This window comes from Caretta caretta, chromosome 10 (assembly GCF_965140235.1).
Source record: "Caretta caretta isolate rCarCar2 chromosome 10, rCarCar1.hap1, whole genome shotgun sequence".
In the NCBI taxonomy this organism is placed as follows: domain Eukaryota; kingdom Metazoa; phylum Chordata; order Testudines; family Cheloniidae; genus Caretta; species Caretta caretta.
The window spans coordinates 17,872,099-17,899,977 of NC_134215.1; the positions used below are offsets into that span (position 1 = coordinate 17,872,099).

Sequence of the window (27,879 nt, forward strand, 5' to 3'; positions counted from 1 at the left end):
AGGTATATTTAGATCCCCACCTCCCTTTTACACAGGAGCTATAGGATACTCTATTCCTATAGGAATAAAGAGTTTTCAATATTAAATTAGTATTTTGGTCCATCAAAAACAGCATTCTACAAGCAAAACTATTTAATCCCTAATGTTTCAGAGCAATACACACAAGTAACTTTATTTACATGCATAAAGGGTTGCAGGATCCCACATATTGCACTTAAACAATATTGCATATTTTGGACAGCAGGAGAAGAGACAATATCCTTCATGCTAAATTGTTTTAATCTACGTTTCAAATCTGATTTTTCCTCAATGATATATTAACTCCCAATAGTGCAAAGATGTTGATCAATTACTCTTTTGTAATTTTGTGATTTACTCTTTGCTCTCACATTAGTTTAAGCTTCAGAATGACAAAGATTTTTTTCCCATGGCACATTAAGTAAAAACCTACATGAACGATTACTAATTTGTTTTTGAGTAGCAGCCGTGTTAGTCTGTATTCGCAAAAAGAAAAGGAGTACTTGTGGCACCTTAGAGACTAACAAATTTGAGCATCCGATGAAGTGAGCTGTAGCTCACAGAAGCTTATGCTCAAATAAATTTGTTAGTCTCTAAAGTGCCACAAGTACTCCTTTTCTAATTTGTTTTTGCACCTTTTTCCATTTGTTAGCAATAAATTATTTATGTGTAGGTTAAATACCCTGTGGTTTGTTAATGTGTAATTTTACATATTATCTTTAGGACTGTATTTCATTATATATCACTTGCTTTAGTGATAAAAAAAGAGTAATAATAAAAAGGTATGAATCAGAAAAAATATCCAAGGGGGTGGGTGGGTGGGGGTGGTTTTGAGTATGCCAATGTTTGTCTTTTTCTGATTCATACCTAAACTAGTGGGGAAAGTGACAAGAGAAATTTGGGTCACTTTTCAAAGATTTCTTGAAGTTTGTGTTGGAAACTGACTATTTACAGATAGGATTGTACTAAAACAACAAAGATCATAGGGAAAGGAGGCCTCTTCTCCTTGCTTATTGATAACTTCCCTTGAAAGCTTTTCAGAACAATCCGATGTAAAATATCTCTGAATCAGATTATATTACTGCATAATGTTTCTCCAAACAAAAAAGCAAGCTCACTAGTGTAAATGATCATGTTGTATCTTACATGGAAATGATTAATAACCTGTTAAAACTTCAATAATTATAAAAAAATCTCTGAAACTAACAGTTTACAGTCATACACACCTCTCTCTCACACACACACTAGCATTGCTTGATGCATGAAGGCTTTTCAAGGAGTATGTTTGTCATTAGTGTTATCAGTCACTAATGGTATAGTTCACTGAAAGCAAGACTATCTAGTGATTTATGTCCTATCAGTCTCTGCTGTAATATAACGGTAAATTCAGGGTGATGAAAACTCAGAAAAAGATACAAGTAGCAGAACACCAGACAAAAAGTCTAAAATATATCCCAAACACACACAGTCTATAAAATATGTAAATAACTTTTAGCGACTTTCTAAGGGTATGTCTTCGTTGGCAGAGTTACAGCGCCGCCCAGAGAGCACTGAAGGGAAACCATAAGCTCACCATGAATACCACACAGCTAGGCAAGTCTTGTCTTTGGCTTTAAATATAAAATATATATATATTGTTCATATTGCATTGTTCTCCCACATTTTGTAATTAATCATTCAGAACAAGCAGCAATTTAAAGAATGCAGGATTGGACCCTTAAGCAACCAGAATCCTCTCTGAAGTTTATAGGAGCTAAGTGCAAAAGGAATGCAGGACTGTGGAAGCAGTGTCATATCAAATTGGTGAAGCTATAATGTTGCTGCTTCTTAAATTTCAGCTCTGATTTCAAAATAATTTGGATGTGCTTGGCCCTGTATTATTTCAAGTCTGCTTTCTCCTGAATTTATCTCATGCATTTAATCCAGAAAAAATGCAAATATTTAAAGATTAAAAAGTTTATTTTGCAGTATATTTAATGAAAGGGGCAAGACTGGTGAAAATGAACTAAAGCACAAAAAATAAATACACTTCATATTATAATAATGACGACATTACATTCCACAAAAATAAAGTGAATTGAAAATTAAATATGTATAAATAAATAAAAAATACATCAAATTACAAAAAAATTCTGGCACTTGTCAAGAAGGCCTTATGAAAGTTAAAAAATTTTTGCAATGATATTTTAGTACACAAACTTTGAAACAGTCTTAAAGTAAAAAAGGTTTAGTTAAGAAACCTCAACAAAAGTTGAACATTCATTTTTAAAATAAATATTTAGACTAAGCCTACTTTTACGTATTGCCTCAAATGCCAGTTAAGTACAGAAAACATCTACAATCAATTTTTAGCACTAACATACAGCAGCAAGTAAGCCAGTCTAAAGTTGCCAACTGCAAGGTAGTCTAGAATTCTTAATAAAATAGGATGCATTTCACTTGTCATTCTTTGTTACCCTTGAAATGTTTTCCTCTAAAAGACTGATAACAGTAGAGTAATGCAAAAATTAAGAACAAAAATAACGTTTTGAAAATTACTAGGAATCCAAGAAGTTCAGATTATCATAATAAGTCTTTGTATTATGGTGGGAAACTAAAGAACAATAACCTTTAAACAGATAGGTGTAGGTCTTCAGCTGGTGTAAATTAACACCAGCTGAGGATCTGCCTCAGAGCCTTCAAATAAGAGCACAGTACACAACCACTGAGTAGTCTGTTAATCCTCTAAATATTTCTTTGTATTAGTATTGCCTCTTTTTCAAGTATATGTCTGGCTCAGTTTAAAATACTGCATGATAAGTAACATTTGCTTATAATAATGCAACAAAAGGTACAGGATAAGGTACTGATTTGTAGATGGAAACCATAACTTGTAGGTTTAAGTCCATCCTCAAAAAAGTTCTATTAATTCATAAATGCATTTTTGTATTAAGGCATTTTTCCTTCCACCTATTTAATTTTTATATTGAGATATTTAATGAATATTGACAATATTTTGGGTCAAGTCTGCTGTTATACCAATGCCAACCTGGATTAACTGCACTGAAGTTAAGAGTTACAGCAAATTTATACTAGTGAATCAGTAGAACTTGACATTTTTATTAATTATGTACCCTTTATTTTGTTTAAGCAGTCCTCCTCTCTACCACCCTTAAAGATGTGAGGATACATAAGTATGCTATTGACTGAATAATACCTGCCTTTAAGGATGGATATACACAGGGGAAAGATTTTCACTATTTTATTTGAAAACCAAGGAAAGTTTCAAAGAAGCTCATTATCAAGATTAAAATTACTAAGCAGCCTCTCTTTAAAGAAGCATGTTCATAATGGCTGAAATAGCCAAAAAGACAGGGGCAAACAGGAGCATGTATTTTGGAGGTTAAGTCTTGCAAAGTTTTAGGGACTCAGAACATGGAAGCATGGCTTCAGTGCTTGGATCTATTACTAATGACAGATTATTTTTTATTTAAAAAAAAAAACTGTTCCAAGTTACTTGTTTAGACAATAAAGTAGATCTAGGAATGTCAAAAATAAAACAGTAAGACACATAATGGTATGAAACAGTCATCTGTATGACTGCTGAGGACAATTAAAGTCTGAAGCGGCAAACAAAGTCTTTCCTTCTGGAACTCTTGTACACAGTGTCATAGAATTGCTACATCTTAATTATATTTCATCTTGATCAAAATATAGTTTGGAATTAGAAAATGCAGTAAACAGTATGGAGGAAAAATTGCCTGGAATGTTTCATCATAGTGGCCTAAATTCACCACCCGTGTGAACAGGGGCGACTTCATTCATGTACATGGAATTGCACATTTATGCCAGCAATTAATTCAGGTCCATGTCTGAAACACAGTCAACAGAAATGAGTTTAACAGTATCAGTCATTAGTATTTAAATTGACAGGTTAACACATTCATATGTGATGATACACTCAGCGATGCTGCTCTCAAACAAATACACAGAGGAAAAACACACAGTATTTTTACAGTTGAATAAGTTATCTTTTCTTTGTGTAACTTCTCTAACTTTAGGGTAAAAGGCTAAAATAAGTACATATATAGGAAATCAGTTATGCAGACTACCGTGTCTGAACTGCAATTGTAAATATATTTCCGAGAGTACAAAAAAGTGCATGACAGATACAAGAATAAGTCAGAGAGATGGCAAAAAGATACAAACAAACATAATGTTGCACTATATTCTTCTCTATAGCAAAGCTTTTTGAATGTGGACATATGTATGCAGTAATCTGAAAACCTAACAGGTTTGTACCATGCAATTTTCATGAGTATAAGAAATGAACTTATTTGTAGCCTTCTCCATTACTTTAACATCATTCCATAAAAATCTACTGTATGTCCTTAAAATATGCAAAATGTTATGTTAAGTGTGTACGTTTGTCAATTCAAAGCATACATATAGGAGATGCAAGATCTGAACCAATGGTGAAGAGACTATTGCATTAAAATAGCCTTTTTTTTTTTCATCCGAGTGAGTGCTGTCGTCTTAAATTGTCACAACATTTGGCTTCTTTCTTTGGATTCTTCCTGCATATACTCCTTAAAATAAAGCAGAAACAAAAAGTTAACATTCTGTGATTGTAACTGTTCTTTTTATAAAAAAATTGTCCAATAAACACTGAAAAATGTAAGGACAGGAATACACAAACTTGTTCAAATATGCTTTTAAATAGATGTATTTTAAAATTAATATTTTTCATAATTCTATATCTCAAATACCTTAAAATGAATAAAACAGGTTATTCGAGTTGTAAAAAGGCTTGTAAATAACTATACATTATAGCATTTTCTTCCTCAGTAAGTGTTCCCCTTGCTTTCCTGCTACTCCAAAACACCTATAACTGCAATATATAAATTTTAAAAAGATTAGAAAACTTGAAACGATGGCAGTTTCTATATTGTACTATAAAACTTGATTACATAAAATTAGCTAAGCATTTTAAGCTACTATGGATCATTTAACTCTTCTAAACTGCCTAACTCTTCACTATTATACAATGAATATCTACCGTCATTTTACTATATTACATCCCTATAAGACAAATATAAAAAACTCAGTCTTTCTCACCACCCTAACTCCCACCCTCAAAGGCAGAAGTATCTTAAGAACCACCCAAGAAAGACAGACTGAGCAAGAACAATGCAAAGCATAAATACACAACCTAAATACATTAGCATCTTACATTTTAATTGTAGTATTTCAGTAAGTTATTTATTGGCCTGATCTCCCCCACCCCCAAATATCCATGCACAGAGGAAACTCTCTGCATGTAAAAGGGAATGGGGGTTCAGCCCCTCCACAGCATCCCTTTCACCCCACCCTATGGAGTCCACACAGGGTGAGGAGCGAAGCCTGAGCAGGTCAGAAGGAAACAGTTGGTAGATCAGGAGCAAGGTGCACATTCGTCTCCCAATGGCTCTATTTTAGTTTCCACAAATCAACTCTCCCTTCTACCCCACTTTCACCAAGGCAGCTGCAGACGAGTGGTCATCCTGGTAGCATAGCTCCAATGGATATGAGGGAGGGGATGGAAAAATAGAGCACCTTCATGAAGATAGCCTTGGCTTCCTGCAACATCATCCAGTTTATTTCAAGGGGGTGAGGAGGCAAACCCTTCTCTCACCACCACCAAACAAACAAAAGAAGGAACTCTGAAGAGATCCTCTTGGAGATTTCCTCCCCAAAGCTCCTCTAACAGATTTTACTATAGGAACAGGTGAGGTGGACATACACTAAGAGGGTATGTTTTCCCTTTAGCGCTAATGTATATAGAAAAACTACCTAAGGAGTTACATCAATGTCAAGAAGGAGGCTATAGACTTAAATAGACTAGAACAAAGAGAGGGAAAATATACAAGTCAGAGAATACTCAAATCCTAACAAAGTTGAACTGTCTTTTCAGGAGATAACTTATTAGAGGTCTCTGAGTTGAAATTCATAACCAGAATTTAAGTACTGTATATATTATAAGTATATATAAGCCATCAAACAGAGTTCTTCTTATACTAAGGATCTGAGTCACATTTTGGCTTATGCCTCTCCAAAGGGAGATATCTCAATTCTGTGAATCTGGAAGAATTCTATCATGCTGGGAACAAGCATGTTTCAAGATTAACGGCTCAGTTGTTGCAGGCTACTGGGCAAAGGGCTAGACCACATTTTCCAGACACCTGTGTAGTGAAATATGCACAGTGCTCAGCAGTGAGATGAAAGGGTGGGAAGGGGAGTGGAGAAAGGCCAGGTCTTAGGTACTTGCATGCAATCCAACAGGATGATGGGAGTAGATGCTATTTTTAGGATGTTCTGTTACTCCTACTGGCAGCCAGGAAAAGTGGGTAAATATAGGCGCTTAAGAGCTGCACTTAGAAGAAACACAGCAAGGCAGCTTCGGAAATTCTAAAGGTCTTACCACATCAGTATCCCTCACAGCTCATCATAAAAATGTTCTTGCCGACCCAGCAACGTGCAATGCCTGCACCCCTCAGCTTACCCATGGTCCAATAAGATGAAGTAACAGGGCTGATGAACATGGTGCCTTATCAGTGCCACAACACTACTCTCTCAACCCTCATGTGCACACTACATGGATCAAAGCCTACCTACAGGAAATAAACTGACAGTTTTGAATATATTCACCAATGATCTGGATTTTACCTTTAAAAAACAAAAAGCAGTCTTATTTCCCATTAAAATCAATTTACAAAACAATTAAGAATAGCCATGAGTGTATGAGAGAGAAACAGAGTATATAGAAAGATTATTTTACCTATCCTTATGGAAAAGTCTTATAGAATTCAGTAGGAATGAAACCAATAGGGCTATATAGAAATTTAGTACGAGTCCACAGAATTTATTACAAATTCATCTTTTTATAGTTTAACCCTGTATAGAATTCAAGGGATATATACAAGTGATACAATTCTATATTAATGTCTGTGTATGTGGTAGTTGGAGAACTGCAAAAACTAAACTACAAAAAGTTTCTCCTTTTCTAGTAATTTCTATAGGACATTTCCTTAAGGTTTTGGCTTTTAGTCTATACTCCCAACCTACATAGTTGATGGAAAAAGTAAAAGCTATTTATTGTTTCTCTGCTGTCAAGTGTACCAGCTATGTTCAGCAGAAGTGCAAGTCTAGATTTCAAAACATGCCCAGTATGTTTAGATGTTCCAGTTTAAAAAAAAACAAAACAAAAAAACCTCCTCTCTTAACTAAGATAGAAGTGGGCACGTAGATCCAGAATTAGAGGAGTTAAACTCACTAGCAAAAGGCATAGACACTTAATTTGAAATTCACCTTTGTTCCAAAGCTCAATATTAAAGGCAAAAGAAGAACACAAAAACAGAAGTGTTCAATTAGTGGTCCTAAATGAAAAATTATTTTGTGTACTAGAGGGGAGAAGATATTCAATCAATGGTTGTAATTGAGAGAGGAAGACCAAGCTTTGGAGATGAAATTTCAAATGACAGTCAGAGAAAAAAAAAAAAGAGGAAGAAAGAGTAGATGGGTTGGTACATGAGCATTTCACTTCTAGTGATAGGCATTCAAGTTCTGATTGGCTCAGAAGTAAGATTAAGTCTGATTGCCACATTCTAAACCCAACAAACCCACCATGTCATTTTCAGTCTATGCTTAAGGAATGTCAAAAACTAAAACAGCAGAGGTGTTGTAGGTCAGTACTGACATGCACTAGCAGAGTTATGGAAAGAAATATGCCTACACCAAGCCAGTGCTGAGTCTTCATTTTCAGGAGCACACTCACAAATGTAAGATAAAATAAAAGAACATACATGAATTTGTTTAGCTTTCAGTTGTTTTTTTTTTAAGATTGTAGTTATTTGGGCATGACCACTCCCTGGAAACAATTTGTTGCCTCGCCCACATTAAACAGTTTACAGTGCATCTTTTGAAAACAGTTTGGAATATTCCAAACTCAAGGTGGGTTTTTTTATAATTGAATAATTCATTATTCTGTAAATAATTTGGTAATCTATTCAATTTAGTTTGAACATGTACATAATGCAAGTTTTATTTACATGTATGAATTCAAGTTTAAGCTTTTTTAATACTGCACAAATATTCAGATTATCTCTTTTACACTTGTTAGGGCTTCTTCCAGATAATGATCTCACAGTGCACTGCTGTTAAGTTAGTACAGATGGATATTGCCTGATTTATTATTTGTATTTGGAAGAACATGGAGGTGCTGATACTACAAATGTCATGGAAACATTGATGCTCAAACACTCTAGATGAAATAAGGAGATTAGTTATGTAGCATAACTAAGCCACACCTCCATACAGCCAGTTAGAAACAACTGTCAGAAGTTCAAAATAGCTATTATGAGACATTCAGTAATTTTACAGCAATTCATCAAAGGGCCATGAAGGCAGGCCAGACAAAATTTGGAGCCATTATCATAAATGGGATTATTTTCACTGCTGAGTATCAAAATGTCACGATATCCAAGTTACGATTAGCTAAAGCAAGCAGGCCAGAATACATTGACTCCTCAGAGCGTGGTTTCTGTAATTTTAATTGAGTGACCTTACAGGTTTGAACAATTCCTGCCTACCTTGGCCTGTGTTTTTGTCAGCTCTCATTAGCTAAATAGTATCTGAGCAGTGGGTGGGGAGTTTGAATTTTTCCCCTATATACAACAAGAAGATTGGATAGAAAAATCATACAGAGTACTATGGCTCACTTGTTGCATCCCAAAAAATTATGGTTCTCCTTCCTTAATAGGATCCCAGATGATCCTAATTTTTCATTGGTACCCAACCATTCAAATGCATTAATTTTAGAAGTGAGTTACATGAATTAAGTTCTTAAATCATATTTCTGTAATAGATGACAAAGACCAACTGAGTAAAAAGATTTTACTTAGTTTTAATCAATCACAACTGTTTACATTCAAGTTTTAAAGTGGAAAAGTATCAGAAAATGTTTGCTTCACTAATGTTTTGTTAAGGCATGGAATGGACAAAACCACATCTATGAATAGCTAGGCATTCCATCCAAAGCCCTTTCTATTAATAGATAAACAAACTATTAAACTCCATATCTGGAACTTGGACTACCCCTCATCTAAAACTGTCATGCACAGCGTTGGGTATATCAGAGGAAAAAGGGTCATAAATCTTCTTTGTTAATATCTAATGTACAGCATAGCATCCTACAAGATGTTTTAAAGTAGGAAATTCATATAATATTCCTAATGGTAAATTTTCTGAAAATCCATGTCATGACCTCTGAGTTTTAGTTTCTGAGGACAAGTCTTACATATATTAAGAAATAGGAATAAATGGCACAAAAATATAAATATCTAGGTCAGAGTCTAGATCTATCTACTCTAGTTCTGCAGGTCTCTTATGATTAGTGCGTTTTTACATATGCTACTAAACATTGCGTATTTTTGGCAATCAGGCATTTGGTGAGAGAAGGAATTTAAGCAGTAATCTTAAACTGTACATGTCTTTTATAGAATTTGAAAATGTACTTTTAAGTTACTCACATTTTTTGTTTTTATAAACATATATAGGAAGATGGTTGATTTAGTCAAAAGTGCATTATAGCAAAGCTACTGCAGCAAGGAAAACACGATATCCCATTTAAATTTTCTTGATACTAGTAACTCACTCATATCTTCGTTTTAAAAAGAGATCCAAGAACCCATTTTCTACACACCTGAAGTTGCCTTGTTAGGCACTCTGCTCTCTGAGGACTTCTTTCTATTTTGCTCAACCCCCTTCATTGAGGTCTTAGGGGTTCTAATTAAATATAAAAGAGTTAATAAGTCACTTGCATTAAAATCCAAAGATTGTATCCAATAAAGAAACACACTATCAAACTGTTCTTGGTATGAAAACAACTGTAAGTGATACAGTAGAGTCTCTTCCAGAACTTGCACATGTGAAACTCCTACTAACATTACTAGGAGTTATGCATATACATTTATAGGAGAAACTCTCCATGCACACTTTTTTTCTTACTACTCTATTCAAGAAACTGATCTAATGAGTACATGTTGCATTATTTAGGAGGTATATGTTTCTTATAAAATTATATTTCATTTTCAGTGAGTGGAAGCAAAACTTAATGGAATGAATGTTACAAATACAGATGTCAGAACACAGTGTAAATGAAAAACAGAGTATGAGACCACTGCACTTTTTCCCTTACAGTATAAGAAAAACAAAAGCTAGGAAATTTAAGAACTGTCTCACCATGAATTGTAAGTTAGCCATTTTGCATTTGAACAATATTTGCATTGTGCATGTAGATCTTACTTGGAAATTATTTGACTCAGATAGTGTATTTGCTTTCAACCTTTAAGTTGTGCATTAAAACACATACTGTACTCTTACCCTTGCCTGCAAAGAAGCCTATGAACTGGAGTATTTTGTCCTTGATTTGGCTGAAGTACTCTGTTAAAAACAAAATCTGTATTAGTTTTGTTTATTTTGTTTTTAAACAAGTTTTATTTTTATATATTGCCTTCCACATTCCAAGTATCCCAAAGAAGCCAGCATAGTGTTTGGTTACATGTTGCTAATGCAGAGAGCATCCAGTTATGCATGTCAACCATTAAAACTCAAGAAAAGCACTGAAATAGCCTTCAGAGACAGAAAGAAGGAATCTATTTTACAGGTGTCTATACTAAAGGACTGAACTGTTTCAATTTAGAAACATAGCTGCTACGCATTTCTAGCGCCAACTGTTATTGCAACAGTTGTGTGTGCATACACTTATTTCCCTGGTATAGTGAACCCACACACAGCACCACCTCCAACATTTGCTGTGGCTCTGAGTTGTGGTACTTATCACAAGACTTCCGATAAGAAACCTGGAGCAGGTTCATACAAGTAATAAATATTTTCACTGATTACTATGATGCTGCCCTCCTGCCCCTCCACCAGTGGTTTATTTGAATTATTTGCTTCTGCTTGTAGATCAACACTCACACATTGTGGGGGCAGAACTACACACGTGCCATGGCAGAGGCCATAACTTGCCCCTGCACCTGCTGCTCAGAGTTGCCTGGGGTTCACAATAAATAGCATCACCAACTTCATACGTTGGTCCTTGGGAAGACAGATCTTGCTTTTATTATTTTTGTAATTTTTTACATTAAATTTTGTATATAACTATGTTTGTTTGGGAATGACATGACCAATGGCTCTTAGTTGTCGTCATGGGATTGTCCTGTGAGGCCCAACTGAAAGAGTGCAGCTGCAGTGCTTCAGGTTTCCGATCAAACTCGCACTGACACGGTTTGAAATTAAGTGGGCAAAGCTATTTTTAAGATTTGCTCAAAGATGATGGTATCATACCAGTAGAGGGCATATCTGTGAAACACTGCATGCTATTTTACAAGCATTCTGAGCATCTGAACTGGTATTAGCCAATATTCTCTAGTGTAGACAGACGTTATCTGGAAGGCAGCACCTTTAACAGTTCAGTACTAGTTTATTAATACAGAGTATAAAATAGGCCAGGTATGAGACATGAACCTGTCTCTTTACAATCTAGAGGCGAGAATGCTACTGAAGCTTGAGGATCTTCTTAAATAACCCCCATTTTGACAAGTTTCTACAGCTCGCTACATGAAGGTTCATGTCTGGGGAAGTGAAAAGAACAATATCATACTGTTTCAAAAACAGCGTCAAGCATTTGCTTAAAGATGCTACCACTGTACCTAACACTTGAGAAACTTGGGAACAGGATGAACTGAATGAAATAAACAAACAGACACGAAGGGTCTTGTTTGAGGATATTAATCTTGAAAAACTAAAGCTGGAAAAGTACTATTTATTAACTGTAGGCAAGTTCATATAATAGTTTGCCCCGGGGTAATGAAGAGTGCACAGGGCTAATGACAATAGGTGACTAGTTGATGGCAAGCAAACAGTCAATAGACCTAGCATTGTAAAACAGTTAACATTTTAGTGTAAATTACAAACAAGTCATTTTCACTGACCTTGCTTCAGGAGTATTTTGTTTTGGGATTAATTTTTTATTTGGCATTCCCATTTCTGAAGCCCTAATGAAACAAAAAAAAGTCTAAGTATCCAAATACATTTTTTTAAACATTTCTTAAGAAAAAATTATAAAAATTTTCAGACAAGAAGCTAGAAAAATAAAAGGAAGCCACCTAAGTAATACTGCCACTATTTTGGCAAAATTATGTACAGTACAAACTACACTTTCCAACTGCAACACAAACAGAAGCAATTGTCTCCATTACGCCATAAGGCACTCCTACCAACATGCATGCATTTGTTATCATACACAGCTAATTTTGGAGAAAGCCATGAAAATAATTTAAAAATACAGCACTCACACTTTGCAAACCAACTACAGACTAGTCACACAGGAGTCACTTCACTCATCACTGAAACAGCATCTTAACAGCACACAGCGACATTACACATAGCTCAGGACAGAGTGAAGATTATATCAGATCAACTGAGAACTAGAGGAAATTTTTGTAGGCAGGATGCAGCTACCTATATTGAATTTTGTCACGGGAGTGGGGCAACCACTAATCTTTTCAAAAATAGTTATGGATTTTATTGGCTACAAGCAGGCAAATTTTACCTTATCCAAAGGATGGCATCTCACATGGAAGAGAGTCCCCTATAACCATGGTGTGGCATTGGGTCATTACTGCTAACAGCAGGAATGTCACCTACTTATGTCACCAGCACCATTAACTGCAGTAATGTGATTCACTTGAGTTGTTACAGCCAAATACAGAGGGTATTTGGACAATGATAAACGTAAACCATGATTCTGGAGATCAGACTTCAGAGTGAATTAGAGAACAGTCAGTAGGTACAGAGAACAAGATGAGGAGTGTTTATGTTGTTTTCAGCATGGGAACAAATATATATTGTCTATATAAAAAAATGCCATTATAAAGAAATAGAATTCTATACCCTTATGTAAAAGGGAATCATACATATAAAAAAGTCTTTCTAGCAAATATGAGACTTCCAAAATCTGTAAGAAACTATTTTGCTAAAAGATTCAGCTGTATTCAAAGTAAAACTCCCTTCGTTCCAATTCTCTCTAGTAAAAATATTAAATACATACATACTTCATGTACTTCTTCCTATCCAGAGACTTCTGCGTAGCTGTCGAAAGTGTCACTCTCTCTCGTGGAGTCTTTATTTTAGCCTACAGAAACACAGTAGTGGATACTAATATTTGTTACTACTTTTATTACAGTTGCCCCATCTGACCCACCTTAATTAAAAGATTGGCACTTTTCATTATAAAATCCGCTTTAAAAGATTTAATGCAGCTCTTTTTAGTTTACTTGGTGATGTAGCTTTTAACATTCCAAACTTTAATTTAAAATAACAAAACCAATAAAAAAAGTTTTATGTGTACCTTTTCTCTTGATATCAAATTAATTCCATCATCTCTCTCTCTCTCTCTCACACACAGACACACACACTTTGGAAGCATTCAGGCACCAAGTCCCTACTGTAGACTGGAGTCTTTCTGAACAAGTTTAACTACTGGAGCACCACAGCTAAAGCCACAGAATTATCAGGAAGATTGTTTTGAAAAGCTAAGGTTTATATTTCTTACTGGGTCAGGGGAAAAAAAAAAATCTGTATCTTATTCCAATCACTAACAACAGATATTTAACTTGTGACAAAAGTATAAATGTTCCTAGTTTTAAGTGTTTCTTACTGGATAAAAACTTGGAACATACCATTTGCCTCAGCATTTTCTCTTTGCGAACTTCACGATCATGACGCAGGATATGCATTCTTTCAGATACTTCCATTATAAAGAATATATCATGGATGTCATACAGCGCAGCTCGCAGCTGAAATAAGTCAAAGCTTCCATGAGGCTTTCTTGGAGAAACTAAATTTTAAAACCCTCTGTGTCGGTACAAAATGGCCATAGTTAAAATTATTTCAGATATTGACCTCTGAAATCTTCAGATATCTCTGTCAGAGATAAATAATTTCTCTCTTTTACAATGATGGAGTAATTATAAAAGAAAAGCTTAGAATATACATTACTTGAGCCATCACTCTTTCTTGTAGGGATGCATCTTGCACCGAAACAGTTCCTCTCTTTAAGGGAGCTTCAGACTGAAAAATTTTTATGAACTCCATAGTATCCTAAAAAATAAAAAGAAAGATTAAGTGTAATACATAATCTTTCACACTGAGTGGAAGTAAATCTCAAACCATTTATACATCTGCTTCCTTAATCTCAAAAGTTCAGAGGAAAAGGATAGTGTTGGCAGAGAGTGGTGGGTAGCTAAACAGACATGGATTTAACCGTAATCCTCTAAAAGAAAAATGGGGCACTTAGACGATCTCCTCCTTGGCCTTACTCCTGTAACAAAGCAGAAGTAACTTAGCATTCTCACTATTGCAAGATTGGGTTCCCCTATACACCGTATCCTATTCAACATCTTTTACTTTGTATCTACACACAAACACCATTCTCCACAATTGTGCTGTACGGGAGCAACTAATACTAAATCTACACCTTAGACCTAAGAAATATTCAAATTCATGGAGATGGCATTCCACTTCACCAGCTTTTCCTACTGCTGTTTTTCTGAGCAACAGCAGTGACAGGGGTAAATCACTCATCTCTCTTTTCCCTTCTCACTCCCTTGTCCTTAGCTTCCTCTCCTCATATGAAATTAATCAGGGACAGATAGACATTAAAAGAATACCTTTGATGACCCTAATTTTAGCATTTAACTATTCGAATATTTAGGAAGCTGCAAAATCACAGCATAAGTTTGACACAGGAAACCTCCGTACTAACTCAGGATCCAGGAAACATATAGTTAGATTTTAAAAAGTTTTAAAACAGCAGATATGAAAGTTGGAATAAGGTATATTCTGCCATGCAAGGTTCATTTCAACTAAAAGTTTGCACACTAGATATATTAAGAATATATCTAAGAAACAATTATCCAACTTCAGTCTGTATTAGAATGGTTTATAGGTCACTTCAAAAAAAGCACAAGAAAAGGTACTATTGAGACACTATAAAAAAGTGGTATGCACACAGCATGCAATAATTAACAACTATGTTTTGGGTAGTTAATTCATTCTCTAAAAACGATAGAGCTATACTACTTATGAAGTAAACTTCACTAGTTAATCCTGAAAGTAAAATGAATTTTGTGCTCTGGCAAAAAGTCTAGATCTAATTTGTCACCTGAAAGGAAGTAGAAGAAACCAACAGGAGGGGGGTGGGGGGAAATGCATAAAGCAAGCATCTTTACAGTTATCTCCTTACTTTTACGGTTTGCCTAAGATATTTCAATTTTTCTGTTTGCATGAGCCTACGAGTCAGAAATCCCTTTGCCAAGGCAGTGATCTTACTGAACTTCATTTGCATCTCTGGACTGAAGGCCTTTTAAGAGATAAAAAGAGATTAAAATTAAGAGATTTTCTTTGCTTTAATATCAACTCCAATAAAAGTTCTGAATTTTAATTTCTCAAAATAAATTAAATTAAATTGATTGCAACTTGTTTAACAAAACTGTCTGTGCACCTATCTTGTATTAACAGCCAGGTATTAAATTTTGCCAAATACACTTTGGCTAGCCAGAACTCCCCAGTATTAATTTGGTTAACAGAATAAAGATGTGGTTACATGATTAGTTTGCCTGTACTGTAATGAGAAAAATATTGTTCTGTTCTCTTCTTTTGTCTGCTAGTACAAATCCATCTAAAAACTGTGGATCAACTAGTAGTTTTGCATTGGAAGTTATTAATGCATACCTGCAGTAGCAGTTGTTCTGAAAGAATTACATGGTTAAGCAAATAAAAATTAAGTAGGTAAGTAAGTAAATAAATAAAAGGGAGAAAAGTTTAAATCAATTTAATTTTCACACCTGAGACCACCTGGTTTTGGCCCTAATAAGCCTGGATGCTGATATTTTTGACATTCCACTACCAGATGGTCCCCAGAGGTAGAATGGAGCTTCATTTGTTGAACCAAAACTACTGGGTATGGTAGTGTTGGCAAAACCTATATGAAAAGAGAATGGATGATTAAACAAATGAGTACTAAACAGGAAGGCTGTGCACACAAACTACTATTCAAATACTTACATGTCATACACCAGTTACACACACACAGTTTTATGACATCTGCAATTTTTTTTTTAAAATGTACAGAGATATTCTATGAAACCAAATAAACAACAGGAGTACTTGTGGCACCTTAGAGATAGCAGCTAACATTCTTTATTAAAACCAAATCTTTCTTGAATTTACTTTACATCGGGATATACACTGGACTAAAATTGCTGCCAGCATTTTCCCTTGTGTTGTATGCACCATATTCTTATGTCACGTATGCTTGTTCAAAATGCAGAAATATCCTAATCAAAGTGGGAAAGGGTCCACCACTATGCTAGTGTGTGAAAAAGTCCCCAATAGATGGCATGTCAGATAGTAAAATGATACTGTACCAGATCTTATCCAAAAGGCATATGACCAAGGAAGATATTTTCAGAATTTTATTACAGTAGTAGTTTCTGATCCTGCAAAGTGGACACAAGCCTGCTAAGACCACTAATACATTTTACAAAGACTGCTAAACAGCTGTAAGGTGCTAACTTTCAGTACTTCCTGCCTAGACTGGATTCCAACCAGTGAAGAAGCGGAGATGCTGCCATCATCAATACCATGAACAAGCCAGTACATTTTGTATATTCCGCTTTAAAGTGCCCAGTAAGCTTTTAATAATTATTTGCCCCCTACTTTTACCAGTGCTATTCGAGTTTGTGTTATGGATTGTCTCCACTTGAGTCAGCATTGTTTCCAGCAAGCCACTTTCGCTTATTTTTCTCCATTCCAGTTCCATCCCACTGCTAATGGTCATTTTGGGTATTTCTATGTCTGCTGTAGCACTCTTCTTTCCTTTTAACCTTCTCTCCTGCTCTTCTATCTCCTGCAGATTAAAAGTCTGAAATAAACCAGATCTTTGATTCTACGTAATGGAATTTAAATACATTTTGAGCAAGCAATTAATTGTATCTTGGCATAAGCTTCAATACAACATAGGCAGTTTAACTACTATCTAAAGCAGCAGTTTTCAATCTTTTTTCCCATTTGCGGACCCCTAAACATTTTTGAATGGAGGTGCAGACCATTTTGGAAATCTTAGGTATAGGCTGTGGACCCCCATGTGTCCACAGACCACAGGTTGAAAAATCACTGATCTAGGGTTGTGAGTTCAATCCTTGAGGGGGCCATTTAGGGATCTGGGGCAAAAACTTGTGGATTGGTCCTGCTTTAAGCAGGGGGTTGGACTAGATGACCTCCTGAGGTCCCTTCCAACCCTGATATTCTATGATTCTAAAGGCATCTTAATTTCCATTAATCTCTATGTAACAAACAGTATATCGTATATACTCGTTCATAGGCCGCATATTTTTGGTAAAAAAGTGACGCATCAAAGAGCGGGGGTCGGCTTATAAACGGGTCTACACCAAAATCTGATGATTTAAAACTCTATCAAATCACTGAATTGAATATCTAATACACTGTCGTTTTATTTACCTGGAGTGTCTGCAGGGATGGAGCCCCTCTGTTCCCTGTGGCAGTGGTTCGCCGTTCCCATTGGCTGGGAACGGCAAACCACGGCCACAGGGAGCTGAGGGGCTCCATGCCTGTGAACGCTCCAGGTAAACAAAACGTCCCAACCCGCCAGCAGCTTACCCTGATGAGCCGGGAGCCAAAGTTTACCAACCCCTGAAATATAGGGTCGGCTTATGAAAGGGTCATACAGTTTTTACTATTTTTACCTATCCATCTTGGGGGTCAGCTTATAAACTAACAGGCTAATGAATGAGTACATAGAACGAGTATATACGGTAATTGCACTTAAAACAGATGTGCTGAATAAATATACTGTAAGAAACCCAGGAGAGCTCAGCCTTTCCCAAATAATATACACACCTGGCTTCCTATCCCTTTTGGCTATTTTAATAGATCACGAAGATGTTATGTAAGTCAATATGTGACTGTGCAGTAATTGTCTAGCTTTTCCAGGATGTCTAAGTCCCCATTGCATCTCTTGCCTTTTGCAGTTTGATACAAAAGCATACATCTATTATACATCTCTCTCCTGCGAATACCCTTTCATCTCTATACTAAATCAGAGAATAGTCCTAAGCCTCCTGTTTTTGTCGCATGAGTTTTCTCAGTGCTCTAAATGCTGCTAGCCAGACCAAAATGGAAGCTCAGAGAAGGTTTCACACAATCATATTTTTCAAAGAGCTTCCACAAATTCAGACAGATTTATTACAAATATCCATCTTGAGTATGACATTCAGAGAAAGATTATATTGTTTCAGCTCCTTATACTGAAATAGCAAGTTGAGCAGTTAACCCTAAAACACCTCATGTTAGCATTTTCCTATCTTGTTCCCCCACCTTCTGTAATTTCTCCTGTTCTCTCTCTTGTTCAGCTATCAGTACGGATAGTTGTTGTGCATGATGCTCTTCAAGTCTCTTCCTCATTTCTTCAAAAGCCAACAGTTTATTTTTCAAAATCTCTTCTTCTGAAAAGAAAAAAAATACACGCATCATAAAGCGTTAATCCTATATTCTTACATTTTCTAAGTGTTCTGCAAGGTAGATAAACAAGCCTCCACATTTTCAATACATTTTTCCACTGGGTGTTATACAGCACTGTTGGTATAGCCACAAAAACATGAAGTAGAATATTTTTCTTTTATTTCATATTCATGTTTGTGAGATCAGCATATCTATGGATGGGATGGTATAAATGGCACTGACCAATCCCAGATTCAAGCGGTCACATGCAGAGACTAGCTCTGAAAAGAATATGACTACTTGCTTGAGTGAACAAAACATTTATTCCACTCAGTTTTGATAATTTCTTTACAGACTTCATTACAGAAAAATTAACAGACATATACATGACATTTTTATTCTTGAACTGGACCACCACCAATCCTGGTAATACTGAAGTTACTTGCAGCTAATATTTTAATGCATGTACGTTTCTATTTGCAGTGTGCATCTGTTTACTTACATTTTAAGAACTCAAAAAAACTGCTCTACCATAGCCCTGCTCACCATACTCATGCGCCCTACTGATCTTTCCCCGGCACACAAGAATTCCCTTAGAATTTCTTTCTGTTATTAAAAATTTCACAAGAGTCCCCGTACATGCACAGTGAGTCTGTGCTGCTAGAATCTCTCCAGTCTCTTTGGAGGTTTCAGATTAAAAATGGCTGAATATTTAAAACACACCCCACAAACCCATGCATGCTCTTGTAAAATTTTCTTTGGATTATTTTTCAGTTGAGCTTTCCTCCTTTCATGTTTATGTTCCACCAAGATATAGCAAGCGCCTTTATTGGCATGATTGTTTAATTTCTGTTCAGTGGCCTTTCATTTTTCTTTTTTTAAAATCTCTCTAATCTAATTATATACACAACAATTTTCAATAGAACAATATCAATAAACTTTATAATACAAAGAGGAAAGACTCTGGTTATGGCAGAAAATGGTGATTTTGAGCAAGCAGATCAGATAAAAAAATGTTTTATATAACAAGAAAATGAATACCTTTTCTGGTATATGCTATATGAAAATGTCTAAGCACATACTCCTATATCATTCATTATCAAGTAGGAGGTATAAGGCTTTTGCCTCTAACGAGGCAACTTTCATCTATGGAAGATCATTTTGGTCATTCTATAGCAACCTTCAGAAAAACTTGGTTTACTACAGGGCCTTACTCAACGTTTAGTGGAATAAAAATACAGAAATGTATCCTGTCATTTTATCATAAATGATGCACAAGTTAGGGGAATAATCAAAAAACTAAGGTGTAGATGAAAGACAGTGGCCTATTTTCTAAAAATGAAATTTCTAACTAAAGGTAACTTTCCAACTTGGAAAAAGGCTGACTACAGAAAATGTTATCTCACCATTAGTACTACTGCCCGAGGTTTCATTCTTGTTACAATAAACAGATCCTATGGGGCATCTTCGGTCTTGCAACCTCCACTTCTCTTGTTCTTCTGTTCCATCTGTTAAAACATATGGGTTGTTCTCTTTCTGTGAACTATCAATATCCAAATCAAGCCTACGTTTCACTTTTTCAAGACCATTTTCTACAAACTGTTCATTTCCAGAAGAAACATTTGGAGTATCCATCTGCTGATGCTTATTCTGGCTTTGTATCAGTAATGGAGATGGATTTTCTACATCATAAGATTTATTGAGTTCCACGGGTGAATTACTTTCGGTGTTTTCTAATAAACTATCTGGCTTGAGTCCATTCATAGTTACGAGCTTTTGAGTCACCATTGACTGACTGACTGCATATGACTCATGCAATTTTGGAGTTGCAGTACAAGTGGTACTGTCCATTTTGTATGGCCTTCTACCTTCCAGCTTTCCCTCCATTATGGAAGACACCATCATTCCTTTGCTCTCTAGTTGACTAATGGAATGCTGACACATGTGATTTGAAGTCTCTGAAGAATTCGTGTTGTCAACATGAGCTTTGCTCGAACAAACTGCAGTGAAGTCAGCAGTGAATTTTGGCACAGGTTCAGATGCATTGGTTTGATCAGTGGCATCTTGTATGATCAAGTCAATTGCTCTTCCCTTGTTTATAGGGCTTAATTCATAGGCATTCACAGGGTTATTGATAACTATGTGTCCCATTGATGAAGGTCTTGGACGTCTTCGGTGCATTTTAGGGCTCATACTTGGCTCCGGGCTGGGTAATTTGGCATAAGAACCTGTAAGGCTTCTGACAATACTACTGTCATTATCAAAGGTAGAGGTGTTTTTAAACTCTTCATCTGAATCCGAATCCAAAACTGGGGGTGTTCCAGCTCTGGTAGGTATATCCACTTTAGAAAAACTGGGTAAAGCTGATGTACGCGTGCTATTTACTTGGGCAGAGGCACCTTGAAGAAGAATATTTGATTTATTAAGACTTGGTTTATCAAGTGTCAGAGGAGTACAGTTCCTGCCTGTAAACCTCGCTCTCTCTTTCCCAGAGAGATTTGTTTTAACTGCATCATTTTCTTTATCTGAAAGACTTTCATTAATACTTCTTTTTGAATTACTTCTTAAGCTACGTCTGGTTTGCTCTCTCTCTATATACTCCCTAGACTTTTTCAGAAGATTTTGAAGACTCATTACATAAGGATCAGGTACTTCCTCACCATCTGGTGGCACCTCTGTATGCTCTTGGTTTACATGTGCATTTGAAGTAGTCATATTTTGTGTTTTATCAGGAGATGTAACCTTCGGACAAGCAATATTTTCTGAGAGGTTATTCTCACTTTGTTCAGGAGGAATATGTTCTTCTGTGCCTCTAACTGAGTCTATTCCACTTGATGTCATCTGGATAGCTGGCACAATTTCCAATGTTTTTTCAAGATCTGTAGTACCACTGCATGTAATAGAACTTGACAAATTGATATTTGATAGCATTGCGAAGCCATCTGAGGCTTTTGATTCTGAATTAGAGTGACCACTCTCAGGCTCCCACTGATCCAAATCACTCATACCAGACACCTTTCTGACCTGCAAAGACAAACGGAAAGTTATTATGTCAATTCAGTGTAATAAAGCCCTTCTGTTTTCTAATTAAGATTAAGTACATATGCCTTCTGATCTATAAAGTTAGATTGCTGTCACTTTAATAGAACATGAATTTTCCAACTTGAACAGAATGGAACTATGGCAACCACACTAATCTACGATGCAGAAGATGACCTTTCCAACTGGCAAAGGTAATTTGAGGAGAATGCAACATAACTATATTTTAATATTTGGCTTAGTCAGAAGTTTTTATCATCATCAGACCACCAGCTATGATAAAATTATATTAAAAGAAAAATGGATATTTAAACATATATTCTTTAAGTAATATTGTGGCTGCCAGTTGTCCTGAACATTTACGTAACGTACTATTAAAGAACAATGTATCATTGGCATTTATTCAGACATGTAATTCAAATAACTTCAGCATTAAATATACTTCAACTCAGATCCACCCACTGCCAATTAAGAGAAGCATTATGCAAAAGAGTACATACATAATTCTCAATGACATTTCTGGACATACAAGAAAACTTTTTTGATTTTCCTTATTATGTAACCAGAGCTAAGAAATATCAACTTTTCTGTGGCAAGCAACTAACAAAAAAAAAAAAATGTGCACAGCCCATTCAGTGTTTGTATACTTGTATAAATTCATAGTCCTTTTTAGGTATAGGTAACAGTGCAGCTATTGACAATAGGCACATTTAAACTAAAGAATAAAAGGTTGCCCAAGTTGTATCAACGTAAGTGCCCACTAACCGCAGGAGGTCTAGAAGAAAGCAAACCATGATTTTTGTTTTAGAGTAGCAGCCATGTTAGTCTGTCTTCACAAAAAGAAAAGTAGTACTTGTGGCACCTTAGAGACTAACAAATTTATCTGAGCATAAGCTTTCGTGAGCTACACTAAGGTGCCACAAATACTCCTTTTCTTTTCGCATTATTTTTGTATTCTTAACATATGCTCCTGGTCTGCCTTTCAAATCCCAAGTTAGGTGATAGTTTCCATGCACACAGTAGTAAACAATACAAGAAGCTCAATAGATTACATTTGCCACCTCAGTAATAAAACTTAAGCCCAATGCAAACTGTGTTCATTTAGCTGGTAGGTTAGTTCAAGGGCTTTATTACATCCTACTAAAAAACCCAAACTACACTGTTTTAAGAAACCTATTTTAAAAAAAAAAAATTTAAAGCAGGGGTTCTCAAGCTTTTTCTTTCTGAGGTCCCCCCAACATGCTATAAAAACTCCACGGCCCACAACTACTGGTTTTTTGCATGTAAGAGCCAGGGCCAGCATTAGGGGTAGCAAGCAGGGCAGTTGCCAAGAGTCCCACACCACAGAGAACCTTACGAAGCTAAGTTGCTCAGGCTTTGGCTTCAGCCCTGGGTGGCAGGGCTTGGGTCACTGGGCTTCAGTCCCATGTGGTGGGGCTTTGGCGCCTTTGGCCCCAACAAGTCTAATGTCAGCCCTGCTTGGTGGCCCCCCTGAAACCTGCTCATGCCCCCCCAGGGGGCTCCAGACCCCTGGTTGAGAACCACTGATTTAAAGTATCTACCTGTCTAACCCTTGAGAAAAGTCCCATCATTGCACAAGAAAAAATTACTACAATATAAATTTTGAAGCATACACCAGCACTGTTATTTATTTTGCAAAATTTAGTCACTAGCCTACAGTTTCAGGCGGAAAAAAGGGTAATGTCACTAGTTAACAGTTTTTATAGTAGTGACCAGTCTGAAGGAAATCTATCTAGCTATTTTAAATGGTGTTATGAAAACAACAGCTATACCACAAAAACTAGCTCATTTCTACAAAAACCAAATTGAGCACTGACCACAACTGAAAACTTAACAACATTATTTAAAACTATTACATGTATTCACTGTAATTGTTCACCAGGTCATACAATATAAATTACTAGCAAATGTTGGTCTAAAGAGGGTAAACTGCTAGTAACCGCAAGTTTATATTAAGGAACTTACGAGCCTTCAGTGACCCTTAGTATGTGTATGAAAATATCTACAACAACTAATTAAAAAACCTTGCATCAAACTTGCCTGCACGTTTTCTAGGATCTCCTGAACACGATTCAGTAAAGCTCTTTTCCTGGAATTCTGCTTCCAGATCTCTATATCAATTGCTTTTTGTTTATCTTGATGCATTTCCTTTTTTCTCTCAAGACTCAGCTGAAAAACAAAGTATCAGTGACTTCTTTTCTTTATCAAAAAGAAAATTAAATGTAAAAAAATATTAAAAAAAAAACTTGATATGTTATGGCTGTAATTCCCTACTGCTCCAGCTCCACCAGCAGTAGCTGTAGTGTCAAGGATCAGTTAAACGACAGCAGTAAAGAATGCCTATGCCCTTTTTACACTATAATTTACACCACTGCTACCTGTTAGAATTCGGTCTATGAAATACACTAGGGTAGATGTGGTGCAAGACAGGTATAGCGGGAGTGGACTATTGTAGAAAGGAGGGTATTATTGAGTGGGGAAGGGCAGCCTTTAGAGAAGAAAGACCAGTGGATATAGCGGGAAGGGAAGAAAAAAAGGAGTCCATCGAGCAGGCATTCCCCAAGTCATAGGCACCACAATCTAATTTGTTCAAATGACAAAATCCTCTTGTACTACATTGCATGACAATCCCCCTCTCCCACCACCCTTATTTTGGTTTTGAACCTCAACATTACCGACAACTACTTGTTTCCTGTACTACTTGTCTCCTGTACTACTCAAGGTTGGTCATATTTTATCGAGACAGAAATAACTAAACAAAAATGGTTGTCCTCTTCTTTTTTAATAGAAATGCCTAACTGACAAGGAAATCTTACCAGAGGTGAAAGCACAGGAATGCCATAGAATTGAATAAGTGAGATATTCTTCTGAGCAGATGAAGAGGTTTCCCTTTGAATTGACTCTCCTTGGATCCTGGCAAGATGCTTTTCACAGAACTCCTCATAGTCCTCCATCTTAATATTGTACTGCACATAGAGAAAATATTACTGACAAGAACACAAAATACAGCAATATACATGACAATCTTGGCTTACAGAATTAGAAAATAAATTGTTCTCTAAAATGTATTATGTTTCTGTCTCTGCTACCAGAAACAAAAAAGAACCAATACTTATTCTTCTTTAATCTGTGCTACTGTCAACCCCAAATTAAATTGTTCCTAAGAGACTGCTGTCTCATAAAGGGCTTGATTCCCATTGATTTCAGTGGGAGCAGGACTGGGACCTTAAGTTGTTAAAGAGGCTGAGGTACCAAGTTACTGGTAACTCTTGTTACTCTATACAGTTCTCCCTTGACAGAGCCATTCTTTACAACCTTGGCAGTGAAACATCAGAAAAACTAGTACTAAAAATATGATGGTGGCAATGCTGTTATTGTTACTTGTGAAGAAAAAAAAAAAGCATGCATTTGATTGAGAGTAAACTGGGAAAACAAACTAACACTGTAAACATGGTTAGGCTCAAACTAGCTTTGCTATAGGAAGGTAAGTAAGTTTTTTTTAAACTAACAGTTTAGAAAATAAACAAAACTATATTGTTTGTGCCCTCAATGAGTCTAAGATGAATGCAGTGCTATTGTTTTACAAAAAGTACATCCTCCCTTGAATGCTGTTTTGGCCGAGGAAAGAAATAGGCAGCTCAATATAAATGTTCATGATGTAATCACAAGAATAGATGGTTCCTTCGATTATGATGTACCATAATAGAAATTTGCAATACAGAACGCACTGTTATAAATAAACCACTTAAGTTAGCAATAGAAGGCAAACACATATGTTTGCAGGTGCTGTAATTAATCAAACACCTGAAACAACCATTTCTAATACAGGTGATTGAGAAGCACTAGCAAGAACCAAAAGGCAAATAATTATGTGCCCTGACATGTACATAATGAATCAGTAGTTATTCCATTGGTGAATCCTGAGGACCTCATAAAGCCATGAAAATTAGAGCCTGAAAGATTTGTACGTCACCTGAATCCCATGACAGATTTTTGCAAGTTTTAAATCTATGTACCTTATTTAACAAAGCACATGGTTAAACAAATAAATCAATGACATATTCCCCCAAAGACATATCTCCACCAATGCACAAAATCCTCCTTCCAATCCCCTCATTATGTTCTCACAAATATAAAATATGGTTATTACAAAATCCCCACAGATTACTAGAATCCTAAAATGGAATTATAACCAAGATGTACAAGTTACTCCAGTTTCCTAATGGTAATGCTATTAGAATCATTACTGGAATTACAGCTTTACTACAGAGGGCAGGGTACAAATCGAAGTGTTTTGTTAGATCTTCTATACAATAATTTGTGCAATTCTGAGACTGCAAGGAGGAAAGGTACACCAAAGTTAGGAAGCTGTGAGCAGAAGTAGTGTGTCACATTACCGTGAGTTACTTATGATGCAAACCACCTACAACTACATATATAAGGCGAAAAATACATTCCTGGGTTGATAAATTATTAACCTGCTCTGCTTGAGTCCACGAGCTCAGAACCAAGGAAGAGAAGAAAATTCTGCTACAAACTACCAGAATTGCTTGTTCCCTATTTTTACAGAACTCCCTTTCTTCCACAATAGAAATTCACTGCACTTCTGTACTAAGTGATTGAACCACTGCTGTCAAAATGCCCCAGTCTGAAATATGTGGACTTTTCAACCAAAGCCCTCAAATTATTAAGTGTGCAGAGAAGAAATTAAGATTTGAGTCACTGAATCTGTGATGGAGAATCGAAAAGCAACCATTCTACAAGTAGTGCTAAAAACTTCTCAGCCAAGAAAAAAAAATATTCTCAGCTGGTAACTAGTCTTGTGTGTTATTTGTTTTCAGGATTGTTGGGGTCAGGAAGTTATTTGGGGCCAGCTGTCTATCAACCTCATCTCCCTTTTATCTGATCAGGTCTCATTATGGCAATGATAACCCCAATGCCTATGTTAAATTTCAGGCTCTTTTGCAAATTGGATAGAAACCGGAAATTCCCTACAAATCATAAAACTGGTTCCACTCAAAACCACCACCAACAATGCTGATATGGTGGCAACCCCCATCCAGATTAAAAATTCACAGCCAAGCAAGCAACTCAAAGGGAGAGGCAGGACTAGCATGCTTTGTGTTTTTCTCACTCTGGTTCCTGCCTTCTTCCAAAATGCCCCTCCCTTAAATTTCAAACGGCCTCCTAATTTCCTCGCAGCCCCTATCCCCTCTTCATCCAAACGCCTCCTAAAAGGCTTGCTCTTTCTGTGAAGTCCACCAGCATTAACCCATATGACTCAAATGCCTTCTCCACCCATCCCCAACACCCACTCAACCCCTCCCCCCAACTAAAACGTTCCCTCTGAGCCTTGTCTCAGCTACAGCTGCCTTTCAGAACGCAAACTCCGTGGGACTGGGACTCTTCATCGTATACCGCGCCGAGCACATCCCTGACACCAAGTCCCGCAAGGGGGCAGCCTTCAGCGGCTGAGGTGGGGGGGGAGAACCGCGTCAGTTTTCGCCTCCTCCTGAGAGTGCGGAGACAGCAGCGGCCCCTCACGCGCCGGGGTACAAGCGGAGCTGTCAGGCCAGGACCCCGGGGGGCAGAGCCCCCGCCCCCACCACATAACGCTGGAGCATTTTAAACCCGGGGTGACGATCCCCCGCGCCAAACTCCCCCCGCCTCCTCACTCGGGCTGCCCCGCCCCCGTTCTGGCGGGTCCCCTTAGGCAGGTGGCGGCCGCGGCCCCTCAGGTTCAGGTTGGAGGAGGAGGCCCGGAATCAGTCGCACCCCTCGGAACGGCGCCCCAGTCCCCGCGCCAGGGCAGACTCCGCCCACAGCCCGGTACCTGCTCCGAGGCCCACAAGGAGCGTGGATACGGGGCGGGCGGGCCCAGCGCACCCAGGTTCCCTGCCCAGAGCACGCCGCGACGCTCCCCGCCAGAGAGCAGCTGGCTCCTGGCAACCGCAAACCTCGCCGCACCCCGCCCTTCTCACCCCCCTGCCAGAGCTTCCGGCTGGAGGCGACTAACGGGGCTGTTCAGCTAAGTGAGCCAAGCCGGATACTACAAATCCCAGCATACAATGCTTCCTCGCGCCCACTTCCTCACGCAATCTGACACGGAGAGTTGCATGCTGGGAATAGTAGTCTTATTGGGCTTTAGCCTGCTTGCCTCGTTCTGGACCAGGGGTGGGCAAACTGTGGTCCCGGAGACGT

The 27,879-nt window shown here is 37.1% G+C and overlaps 1 protein-coding gene across 12 annotated transcripts; it reads right to left on the minus strand.

The window, feature by feature from the left end:
- Positions 1–1,958: 1,958 nt before the first annotated feature.
- CCP110 (centriolar coiled-coil protein 110) lies at positions 1,959–27,678 on the minus strand. Of its 12 annotated transcripts, none has more exons than XR_007358781.2 (15): positions 27,512–27,652; positions 24,495–24,644; positions 23,719–23,847; positions 20,025–21,642; positions 18,496–18,623; positions 16,819–17,023; positions 15,945–16,081; positions 15,344–15,460; positions 14,098–14,199; positions 13,779–13,895; positions 13,152–13,231; positions 12,030–12,092; positions 10,417–10,476; positions 4,767–4,888; positions 1,959–4,586 (listed from the first exon to the last, which is right to left on the minus strand). XR_007358781.2 is itself a non-coding variant. In XM_048866705.2 (15 exons), the coding sequence occupies exons 2-15, from the start codon at positions 24,630–24,632 to the stop codon at positions 4,534–4,536; spliced, it is 3,030 nt and encodes a 1,009-aa protein (XP_048722662.2). In that variant the 5' UTR covers positions 24,633–24,644; positions 27,660–27,678; the 3' UTR covers positions 1,959–4,533. The 12 variants fall into 12 exon arrangements, 11 of the variants coding, with proteins under 11 accessions (XP_048722662.2, XP_048722666.2, XP_048722664.2 ...); XM_048866705.2 differs by lacking the exons at positions 4,767–4,888; positions 27,512–27,652 and adding exons at positions 9,737–9,819; positions 27,660–27,678; XM_048866709.2 differs by lacking the exon at positions 4,767–4,888 and adding an exon at positions 9,737–9,819 and having other exon boundaries at positions 16,825–17,008.
- Between the last annotated feature and the right edge of the window lie 201 nt (positions 27,679–27,879).

Excerpts from the sequence above, each read along its gene's own strand:
- CCP110 (XM_048866705.2), bottom strand. The coding sequence starts at position 24,632 with ATGGAGGACTATGAGGAGTTCTGTGAAAAGCATCTTGCCAGGATCCAA. Across the intron at positions 13,896-14,097 it reads AAGAAAGAGTGATGGCTCAA|CTGCGAGCTGCGCTGTATGA; the intron begins GTAATGTATATT and ends GACTTATTTCAG. Across the intron at positions 10,477-12,029 it reads CAAAATACTCCTGAAGCAAG|AGTACTTCAGCCAAATCAAG; the intron begins GTCAGTGAAAAT and ends TGTTTTTAACAG.